General features: G+C 36.4%; 1 protein-coding gene across 2 annotated transcripts in view; it reads right to left on the bottom strand.

Moving 5' to 3' along the window:
* CRISPLD1 (cysteine rich secretory protein LCCL domain containing 1) overlaps window positions 1-12285 on the bottom strand; it is a 45608-nt gene that overhangs the window by 8012 nt on the left and 25311 nt on the right. For both annotated transcript variants that reach the window (XM_075023466.1, XM_075023467.1), the window contains exons 7-13: window positions 11891-12070; window positions 11738-11798; window positions 11546-11612; window positions 10763-10893; window positions 6926-6969; window positions 6764-6836; window positions 3937-4012 (exon numbers count right to left, since the gene is read on the bottom strand). In XM_075023466.1, coding sequence (XP_074879567.1) covers window positions 3937-4012; window positions 6764-6836; window positions 6926-6969; window positions 10763-10893; window positions 11546-11612; window positions 11738-11798; window positions 11891-12070 — 632 coding nt within the window. The remainder of the gene's footprint in view (window positions 1-3936; window positions 4013-6763; window positions 6837-6925; window positions 6970-10762; window positions 10894-11545; window positions 11613-11737; window positions 11799-11890; window positions 12071-12285) is intronic.

Genomic DNA, 12285 nt, shown 5'->3' with positions numbered 1-12285 from the left:
AGGATATATAAGGCAGCATTTTTAAGTTAACATAAACATTTCATACAGCATTATATGACCATGCTTTATTGTTGTGCTGTGAACCCTCTGAAATTTATTAGTATTTAACAGGTCATAGAATCTGAATACCAAGCTGCTTAATTATTTTCCTTCTTCAGCTACTCAGCAAAATACCAAGTATCTACCACAGCATAGCAGTACTCTGCAAAGGCATTTTAACCACATTGATCTCTCCCTCACCATCACAGGACTACAGAACTATTTGATAGCTTTTTGACATCATATTGTTTATATTTTATCACAGCAGAGAATCATAAATACTTTTGCACAAGTATTAGGGAATTATTTCCATATATGGTTACTGAACCAAAACTTAATATGGCCAAAGTCCTCAGATGGTATGAAATTACACAACTCCATCAAATTCTTTAGATAAAAGACCTTTGTTGATCTCTAGCCCCCAAAAGGAGGTTCAATTTTTGTAGAACTGCTCAGTCAACACCCATAATGTAGTCACTACTGGTATGAGATTGTCTTTGGGAAAATGTTGCCTACTGTGAAAACAACAGGATAAATATAAACCTTAATCTCTTTAGAAATTCTTGCAAGGCAACTGGAATGTGGTTAAGAGCTTCTACCATATACACATCTTAGGTGTGTCCATTAAAATAAAATTTTACCAAAAAAATCTGCAAGTGAAAGAATTTTCAACTAAACTATTGTAGCCTCTCCTTCTCTCTATGAAAATGTTATTTTGGTACCTTGATAATCCAGGGACTAACAGCAACAACAAAGGACAATCTCTGTACAGGCAGGTGCTGCAAGATAGTCTCCACCAGAGTTCAGACAATCACATTGGGCCTAACATGAATCAGTTCCTGGGAAGGTTTTTATTTTATTTCTTAAATGAGGTCATATTGAAAAGTGCTTTAAAAATACAGATATTGTTAAAATGCTTGTCAACATGACACGATTCAGAAATTACAGAAATAAGACTCAAAAGATTTTAGACAAAATGGATTAACCAAAGTTGAAAGGTGGAACCACCTCTTCAGCACAAGATAGGAGGAAACTTCCTTTTTTTCCTGGTCTCCCAACAAGACAAAGCATTGCCACATGGAAACTCTTAGTGGGGCCAGCAGGGACAAAAAGCACAAAGGTGGCGATGTGTTTGGGCCATAGGAAGAATGAGTAATTTTTACTTCTTTCTGCTGAGAATGACACATACTACAGTTCTTATTCATACCATAATAGCTCTATTCAGAAAAGACAGTAATTGTACTATAAGCTCAGAATAAGAGATACTTTATCTCTTGCAATCTACCTCCAGACAAGTGAAACAAAAGGAGATCAACTAAAAAATAGAAGGTAGAGAGCACAGATGGATGGGTATTATGTGAAAACTCCCCACAAACATAAGTTTATAGATGCTGTCTATATGAACCATGGCTGTGATTTATCTGCCACAGATAAAGAGACAATAGCTAGCAGACTGGAAGAATGGAAGAAGAAATAATGGGGGGTTCATTTCGATCAAGTTAGGGACAGTCATTGCAACATCAAAGGAAAAAAAGAATGGGAGGAAAACGGCTAAAAATTCTGTGGGGCACTACTGATAAACCAGAGAACAACTCTTCTTAGGAACAGGGAGGAAAAGAAGTCACTGCAAAATATGAAATTACTTTAAGAACAAATTTCTGATCAGACCAAAGCCAGAAAAGGAAAGGTTTAACTAGATTATTCTCGTGAATACTACAAAAATGGTTTTGTAAACATAACTTTTTGCATTAGTCACATCAATTAATGTTATTTGCTTTTTTTCTTAATATCTCTGAAAAATATTCTTCCTTTACTGAATGCAAGTGCTCTAAGCAGTAGTACAAATAAATAGTCATGTGCATATATGCATACATCCATATACATATATATGCATTTTTGAAACAAAAGAATTTGCAGGAATGTCACAGAAACCCCATCTGTTTTGTGGAATCAGCCAAGTATCATGGACTGCAATTTCAAATACATTTGCTGTGACAATTGGGCAAATAAGTTCTCTATATCAATGAACAAATCTGTTAATACATGAAAAACTGCAAAAGAATACACACTTATTAAATAGATCATTCTCTATAAATACTTTACCTGAAACTAGTTACGTAATATAATGCACAAAATAATCATATTATTTATTGAAAATTTCAATTAAAAGTATCTGAGTTTTAAAATAATTTAAATGGTAGCAACAAAAGAACATTGTAGAAAATCACATAATACTGATACCATCGATGGGAACATCTGTACAAATATAGGTAAGACACATCTGTCTACACCTGAGCAGGATGGCCTAGGACCCTTCTGTAATAAATGGAGAGGAATAGACATCTCTATTAGGCAATTAATCTCATACTGAGGTAGACACTCTGAAAAGGTCAAATGAATTCTGCTCTGCAGATGCCTATTTATCTCCTTTACTACTATACTGTATGTACTGCAAACTACTATAAACATAACCTAGAATAGCACCTTCAGTGTAGATATCCACCCTGACAGCATCTGAAGTTGATATGAAGACTCCCATCCCTGGTTTCTTACCTGTATTTATGTCCTTTTTTTCCTAAAAGCACTATGGCTGCACACATTTCTATACAATGGAGATGAATAATGAGATAGTACATCTAAAATAATTTTAAAGCATAACTCTATAATACTAATTAAAGTCATCTGGGACTTCTCCAACCAAAGCAAATACATATTCTGAGATGTTCTCCTGTGTAAGTTAAACAGAAATGGGTCTTCTTTCTCCTTCAACAAAGTATTTTCTAACTCACTGGGAAACTTTGGCTGTAGCCTTTGATTGCAACCACAGAACTGAATGGACTTTCATTGAATCTATTTTCACTGCCCCTCTTACACACATTAAGGACCCAGTTCCGCACGCACAAATCAATTATCTTCCTGAACCGGAAGTACTCCTCACACATGTAACGTGACTTACGAACAAGAGTGTTTTCAGGACAAGTTACTCAGGTCATCTAATGGAATGATCAATAAATATTTGCATATTATTTTCACACCTTTCAAAGCACTGGAAAGTAGTGAAAATCATCATCTGACCCAGCTGGTTGCCATACTATTCCTTATGACAGCTAAAAGACAGTTAAAACATACAGTTTACTGGCAAAAATGTGAACTGCTCTCTCTGCTGCTGAATTCTGCCTTGTCCATAGAGAGATGACAAAGGAGGGGCATAAAAAAGAACTCTTTTTTCATTCTTTCTCCCCACTTCAGAACAAAACATGATGTAGAAAAGACAGGGAAAAAAAGAACTCTTTTTTCATTCTTTCTCCCCACTTCAGAACAAAACATGATGTAGAAAAGACAGGGAAAAAAAGTTGACTAGGATACAGAACAACAACCAGAAAAAAATACAGCATTTGTCTATTAAAATAATGTGACCATGTGAGATACTTTACACAAATATATCAAAATCCTGCTGCAAATATTTAGCTATCTACACAGATAAGAAATATCCAAAATAATGAGACTCTGGAAATTTATTTTCAGAATAATTTTTTGGGGTTAGTTTAATCTCACAGAAGTTATGGTTGCATGAGGGTCTAAAGAGCAAGGATTTAAATAAGTATACACTGCCAATACTGAACAAATCAGTGGGAATTTTGATAAAAAATTGAAAATATGGGTCCAGAGACTACTGAAGTCTACACTGAGTTTTCAAAAAACTTTCCATATCTTCAGCAGCTGAGTACTACTAACTTAAATGGGAGCCTCTGAAAAAGAACATTTGAAAAGACTGTAAAAAAATCAGCATATGGAGGAAAACTGGATATCTATATTATATCTTATTATCTTTACATTATAGCTTTTCATAGGATTTTATATTTCATTATATAATGTAATGTAAATCGCTATACTTACATCAGAGTAAATTCGTGTTCCAATTACACGAGCATAGTGTGGATTTGCCTGCATACAGTTGCGGGGACAATACACCCTGAAATATCAAAAATAAACCACACACAGTTAGAAAGAATGGTATCAGAGTATTACTATATCATATTCAACATCAGCATTATTGAGTATAAATCAATTTGATGATGGATACATATGGCTCCATACCAATACTAGAAGGCTGTCAGTTTTTGAGGCTTTAACAATACTGGTGAAAACATTGCTGATGTAAGTTGTGGTTCATAATGAAGTGCTTGAAAACATACTTCAACAGGTCTGGTCTTCTTCCCTTTGGATAAGCAGATGGTGTTCTTGTTCAACATATGTGAGGCCAGTAGAAAAGCCAGTGAGAAGAGAGACTGTTCACTCTTATATTATTATCTGTTTCTACAGAATCCTGTACAAACTGCACAGTTGAACACCTTCTCAGGAGAAGCAGATCAGAATGAGGACCTGCTATGGTGCTGATGACTTGATGATGCAAGACAATTTAGCAAATTCGAATGAGGGTGAGCACTTGGCATCTGTGACTAAAATGAAAAACTTTGGAAAGTAATGTGATTCCTAGCTGATTCTAGGAGATCAGAAAGCTACTGAAACAAAGACTGTCTTTATTCAATTGCATTTTGTTAAACTTTGAGAAAAACTCTGTGTGATTCATGCCTGCTATAGCTCCAAAATGCACAGGAAAACCATGTGGGAAGATAACAGTTGTACAGAAGGTGTCAAGCATCTTATTTGGTGTCATGGTTTAACTCCAGCCAGCAGCTAAGCACCACGCAGCTGCTCACTCACTCCCCTCCACCCAGTGGGATGGGGGAGAGAATCAGAAGGAAAAAGGAGTAAAACTCATGGGTTGGGATAAGAACAGTTTAATAGAACAGAAAGGAAGAAACTAATAATGATAATAACAACAATAATAAAATGACAACAATAATAAAAGGACTGGAATAGACAAAACAAGTGATGCACACATTCATTGACTGATGCCCAGTCAGTTCCCGAGCAGCGATCCCCCCAAGCCAACTCCCCCCAGTTTATATACTGGACATGACGTCACATGGTATGGAATACCCCTTTGGCCAGTTTGGGTCAGCTGCCCTGGCTGTGTCCCCTCCCAGCTCCTTGTGCCCCTCCAGCTTTCTCTCTGGCTGGGAATAAGAAGCTGAAAAATCCTTGACTTGGTATAAATGCTACTTAGCAACAACTGAAAACATCAGTGTGTTATCAACATTCTTCTCATACTGAACCCAAAACATAGCACTGTACCAGCTACTAGGAAGAAAATTAACTCTATCCCAGCCGAAACCAGGACATTTGCTACAAGGAGGAAGTGTCAGTCAGCTCAAGGTCTATTCTGTGCTGTTTTATTTAAAAAATGGGTCATGCACTAATGGCTTTGGAGCCACCCTACATGGCACAGCCCTGGGCAAGTGTTCTTCTCGGGGATGCTATCCGTGCTCCAATCAATATTCGGCATGTCACACCACTTGGGCATGCTACAGTCTTACCAGATAGGTAATTCAAACAGGCTGATGCAGCTAGGAAAGAGACTTTTGTTTGAAGGAAGCAAGATGCGAAAGCGGCCTTTTGAAGACCTGCTGATTTATGATTATGGCATGAGAGGGCAAAAATGAGGTTGTGCAAACAATGCCATAGCTGATTACTGCTTGTAACTTCTGAGACTGCATTTTCAGAATTAAGTTAAAAGCATGTGCAGAATCTTGAATGAATCACTGCTGTTGTGAAGTTCCTTAAGTTGATACATCACAATTAATCAGTCATTTTTAACCTTGTGGGGTTTTTTTAAATTTTCTTAAAGACAGAACCTATTTTTCTCTTAATGGAGCTAGTTTTAGTTTTTAATAATAAAGAAAAAAAGAAAAAGATAGAAGTATGAGATTGTACCCATCCATTCCTGCATTCCACTCCTTCGCTTAGTTCTCCACACCTTCCAGCTAGAAATCCAGGAGTCATAGCCAAACACCAAACAAGTCCACGGACCCAAGTGCTACATGAAGGGATGTTTTCCTAGCAGCTCTGGCTTTGTACTTGCTTCCTGTATTGGCTGTAGGATTGCTATGAAAGTAATCCTGTGGATATCTCCAGCTTAGCTTGCGGTAAATCATGCTACAGTGTATTTACCTTTGACTCATCTATGGTTTTAAAAACTGTTACTGATTTCCTTCCTCAAAATATTGTGGCACAGGCTCCTTTCAAAGAGTTAAAACATAGGCTTCAAAGAAATGGCACATATATTTAAAGCTGTTAACTGACCTGCAGACCACACCTTACCTTAACCATATACATTTCAAATTTTTTGCAAACGTATTTGCTCACTCTATCCTCCAGAACTCCCAAACAAGTTGATAACTTCTATGATAAATGTCTGTATCATATCCTTTTATTGTATCTGTTTTACAGGCAAATAAACTGAAATAAAGTGTATTTTGCCCAAGGTGCATAGATGTAATAGTGGACAATGAAAAATAAAACCACATTTTTCTTTGCAGTCTTTAGTCTAACCAACTATGATTTCACTAAGATTTACCAAGGGACCAAAGAAAGATCTTTATGGGCAAAAGAAAGTAAGAATCTCCTAGTGAAAAAGCCTGTAGATCATCTTTACCTACCTGGCCTTCTAATTTGACCAAAGACTAAAATACCAGTAAAACATTTCTGGCTTCACTTTTACAGCTACTGTTGTCACCTTTATCAATGACAACTATAGATAATTAGTAACTGACAGAAAATGTGGCAGCACTTTAAAGTAATAAAACTCAAAGAATTTTACCTTGGACAGTGTGAGGCTGGTTTTTGAAATGGGCACAGTTGTTCCACTGTTGTTTCACAGGTGACAGCTTGAACTGAAGAAAGTAAACCAGAAACAAATATGTGCTATTTAGAAAAAACATAACTCAAAGTAGTACTGAGTTTATAAGAAATAAGTGCTAACCTGTTACTTTAGAGACAGTGAATGAGTTAGCAGACTGGTATTTTCTGAAAAAGAAATAACAGAAATAGTCAGTAAATAATCTCAGTGATTTCTTTCAGCTAGAAGAATTTTTATTAGAGAATCTAGAAATAAACTCAAGACATTGTCCCCAATCAATTTTTACTCACAGCACCCCCTCTCCTCAGTTGTGAATCTATTTATTGCAATGACAGATTTACTTTGTACTCCCAGTGAATCTGTTTCAAAACCAGGAATGCAGGTTAAACTCCTTCAGTAATTTAATTTGCTAAGAAAATAAGTGCGCGAGGAACAAATTATGCAATCCATTTGTCCCTCAAAATCTGTGGTTGCTCAGAAGCATCCATCTACCAAAAGAGATCATTCGCTTCCCCCTAAAGGTTCATTCCCACAAACAGCTCCAACACTGAAAAGAGTTTCTCCTGGCAGCCTTTTTGAAAAAAATCATTAAATTTTACTTTTGGATCTTATGTCTATGTTCAATTATCAGCAGTATCACTAAAAACCCAGTATAACACGTAACAGTCTGGTATTCTCAGTAATTATATGGTACCCAGATGTATCTATTTCCTGTTGTTTATATAAAGTCAGGTATATATATTCTGTTGTTACATTACAATTGATGAACACTTCTATTTTAATCCTCTTTATCTCCTATTTTCCTCCTCTTTATTCCTCTTTTCACTCATTGGCTATGCTTCTGATTCTAATATTTTTCATCTGTAACAAAGAACCTGATGATGCTTTTGGCACCCATAAAGTTATTTATTATTTAAAAAAACACCAAGGAAATTATTCCCTATTCACCTTTGGGGCAAATTACTCTGTGCGCTCCACAGCACTGCAATTTGTATTCAGAAACTGTTTGCTTGCATCAGTTTATTTAGCTGTATGGCCCACCAATTTCATATTTGCTCATTTATTGGATTCCAATGAGTTAGCTCATACTTCTGTTGCCCTAGCATTGTCCAACACTGATGTGGGAATAGTTCACTGTATTCTGCTGTTGATTAGCTTATTGAGATATTGTTAAAAATGGTATCCTATACTATGAAAATGCAACAGTTGGAAAAACATCTGTATTAGCAATCCTGATTATAAATCAAAGGAGCTGAAGATTAGGAAGTTTGCTGTATGTTGCACTGACATTCCTTTTTCTGTCTTTCTGTTTTGCAATATGCACTAGAGGTGAGATCCACTTCATCTATTCATTGACTAGATATGTAGTTTATGCAAGGCTCCATCTAGAGACACTGGTGAGAGTCAGGTAGCGGCAAATTATCCCCAGCCTTATTGATGGGCCTTTTGAAGGCTGAACTTTGGTAAATTGTATTTATTTATCCCAAAGACTTTGATTTATAGGCTGACTTATGAAGCTCATGCCTGATCACAATATGTTGTAAATTCACTTTAAAAGGTGATGTCCTAAATACTATAGGACATTAATGAAGAATTATGTCATCTGTGCGCAAACATGGCGGCAGGAGTTTCCTGAAATATACTTGTAGATAGGAAGGTATAAATTTGGTCCTTTAACAGTCTTTTATTTATAAGGCATCTAATTTTTTTTACAACACCTGAATCACAGAACCAAAACCAAAATGGCCATTACTGTTCAGCAATGATACAATTATCCATGCCCATAGCAAACAAAACCCAGTGTTAAAACCTCACTCTGAGTTCTGATTCTCAGAGGATAGGTGCTAAACACACTCTGTAAACTGGACATTCATACAATTTTGTCTCATACAGCACAGAAACACAGAGATTTCAAGTCATGGGAAATAAGTTCCTTCTAGTTTGAAGATTTTCTACAGTTTAACTACTCCTCCATTTGCAAGAAAGCTGGCTTCTAATATGTTAGTATTGATATAATCAAGATTTACTTCCTTCTTTGTCTCAGAGCATTTAAAAATGAGATTTTTTTCTGTATCTTCATTTTTAGGTAGGGTAACTTAAACCACAGTCAGATCATCAGATGATCCAAAGAAACAGATTGCTATCAATGCCTTAAGTGCTACCCAGGTAGCCCAAATTATAGACCACTGAATTTAGTCTACCTGGTCAATGTTTCTCTCTATCCTGGTGTATTGGGTCTGGTTGAGATGGAGTTAATACTCCCCACAGCAGCCTTCATAGCACTGTGACCTGCATCAGTAGCTAGAAAGGTGTTGATAGCACACCAGTGTTTTGGCTACTGCTGAGCAGTGCTGGCACAGCATCAAGGCTGTCTCCCCAACATTTTTGCCCTCCCCTCAATGGCAGGCTGGGGCAGGGCAAGATCTTGGGAGGGGACACAATCAGGACAGCTGACCTAAACTAACCGAACAGATATTCCATACCATATGACGTCAGCTCAGATATAAAAGCTAAGTAGAGGGAGATGGGGGGGGGATATTTTGTCTTCTGGAGCAACCACTACGCGTACTGAAGCCCTGCTTCCCGAGAAGCGGCTAGACATCGCCTGCTGATGGGAAGTAGAGAATAACATCATTTGTTTTTTTTTTCCTTTGCTTTCGCGCGCGCGACCTTTGCTATCACTGTATTAAACTGTCCTTATCTTGACCCACGAGCCTTTTGTTATATTTTCTTCCCCCCAGCTGAGGAGGTGGAGTGATAGAGCGGCTTTGGTGGGCACCTGGCATCCAACCAGGATCAACCCACCACACCTGGATTACATAAATCTGTTGAAAAGAGAAATTATGACAGGTGTCATAGCATGTGGCATTTGTTCACACAGCACAGAGTGAGAGCACAGCCTCTAAGGATTACTTATTGCCTTACCCTTGGGTTCACACCTGAGCCAAATATATCACTCAGCAAAATTCTGTTTTCTTTCAGGTTGATATTACTCCTACATTAACTATTACATACATGCTACTATTACACATATACTAACTATAGACAGAAATAAGGACAGCAATGTACAGCTCTGCAGAATACATTATGATATAATGAAGTGTAATATGCAAATACTAATATCTTAAGATTCAAACATGCTAATATTGATGTTGTCCTATCATTGGATAATTACATACGGAAACAGACAAGTATTCTCCACTTCTATGCACTGTTTTTCTGGTTTTTCTTTTAGCATGTCAACAAGTATTTGGATCTGTTTTCATATATCAGCCTTGGGGCAAGAACCTGAAGAGTGTAGTACACCTCCAAATAAAGCTTCCACAGTATGCAGTATTATTCCATCACTGGCCAATGCAGAAATTTTCCAAAATATTGGTGCAAAATATCATATGTAAATTGCAGAATTGTGCTGAAACTATCAAGCATATAGGAAGAGGTGTAATTTCTACTCGATTCATCCAGTTCATATGCACAGTACAAGATGGTCACTTTCAAACACAAACTTGTAAGATTATTGCCTTGTTAGCTGTCATAGATTGGTGTGTCCATGGTCCAACCCTGGAAATATTACCAGCTTTGTCCAAAACATGTAAAACAAGCTACTTCAGTGCCAGTATGTACTAGTTTTCTACAATAAATATATACACATACAAATGAATTAATTGAATATTCCAAATATTGAGAATATTTAGCTACAAATTCTAACTTACTGCCCAGGTGATTTTGTAAATTATTTCACCTTCTTTCGCATCATTATTCCATCACTTCTGTCCACCATTAAACACTGGCTAAAGTTTCAGAATGGATACAATACCTGTATATCCACATGCCTTTTTATAGCATTTTCATATTCTTTATGATAAAAAGTATGAACAAAATGTTATTACTGTGACATATTTTGTATGAAATAAAAAGAAACAGGTGAAAACCTTTCCATACAATTTAAAGAAAACTTACCCAACTGACTGAATGCCATTTCTGTAAGACTTGATAAAGTAATTTTTTCTTCCTTGCCTAGTGACATCAACCCAACCACCTTCATTGTCTAGGATGCCATAATGTATGGCAGCTTTACAAATACTGGATTGCTGAAAAACAGAGTAGGGAAAGCAGTTCCATATCAGACAAAACCACTATTTTACATTGTAATTTATTTGTGGAAAAAACCCTGGCTTTAATTACAATGTGTCATAAAAAACCTTGGTAGATAGTCTATTAAGTTTGATGTGGTCTACGTAGGTATTATTTCAAATGAAGAAAACACCACTTTGCCTTACTTAGAGATAAACTATACTCATTTACAGCATACTTGCTTACAGTAGCTATTGTTTCCTATACTGATTTTCAGTTCTACAGAATAAATTATGTATTTTCAGTTAGCATTAAGTTTACACAAGTAGGCCTATCTTACTGAAACAAGCTATATGACTGTACCCACCAACTGCTATATTTCTCCTTAAGTCTCACCTTCACATGTTTACATGCAAGTATGTGGACACATAAATTCTACTTCTGTACTTGTATAAGAAGCATGAAGTACATTCGGACAGTACACGCAGAATAGCAGATGCAAACTTAGATCATCTGATGCTCTCTTAAACATTTGGTGTAGGCTTTTATTTTTGGTGAATATTGACTTCTTCAAAATCAATTTTTAATATTATTTTAACTAGTATTCCAATAGAAAAGACATTTCATTAAACATTCTACTGGTACAAAATCTAATTTAAAAATATTTACCATTTCATAATGTACACTTCCAATAACTTTGGCTTTGCTATCCAAACAGCCAGCAGGACATTCATACCTAAGAAAATAAAATACAACTTGGTCTTAAATCCTGGGAATACAAAAAGGGAAAATATTCCAGCTCACATACAAATAAAGCCTTTTAGAATAATCTCAGAATGACAACTGTAAAATTTACCATACCTATTGCAAGTTGTTCCTTTGCACTGATCTCTTAGCCTTACTTCACATGAAACAATCTGAGCTAAAACAAGCAAAAAGCAATTTCACTGCAATGAATTTGATACTATATAATTCAAATTTGTTGACCACTTGCAAATCAGGTAAATTCCTTACACATTTGCTGTGTGCTTATTACTTCATTTTTCTCACTGTCATCAGCGCCTGTGGAGCCTGAAGGTGAATGAGTTCTTGGCCGGCTTTGCACCGTTGCATCCTGGGCTTTGGATCGCTGCCGTTCAATCTCATTGGTTTCCTCTTCTGGTTCGTGGGGAGAATAAGGCCTTTCTGAATCCTCTGTTTCAGAAAACGGGCAAAAAAATAATCTCTCAGGAAAAAAAAAAATCAGTGTTTGTGGAATATAAATCCTTTACCATGTTTTGGTAACATGGCTTTGTTCTCATAAAATGGTGTATGAATACAAGCAAGAAACCAAGGAAAACGTTCCACTGCTTCATAAGTTGAAGACCTCAAGATACATCTCAAATATGTTTCTGATGCTGATAAAAGGT

The sequence above is a fragment of the Buteo buteo genome, chromosome 3, assembly GCF_964188355.1.
Source record: "Buteo buteo chromosome 3, bButBut1.hap1.1, whole genome shotgun sequence".
Classification (NCBI taxonomy): domain Eukaryota; kingdom Metazoa; phylum Chordata; class Aves; order Accipitriformes; family Accipitridae; genus Buteo; species Buteo buteo.
This window is presented reverse-complemented; position numbering and strand designations above follow the sequence as displayed.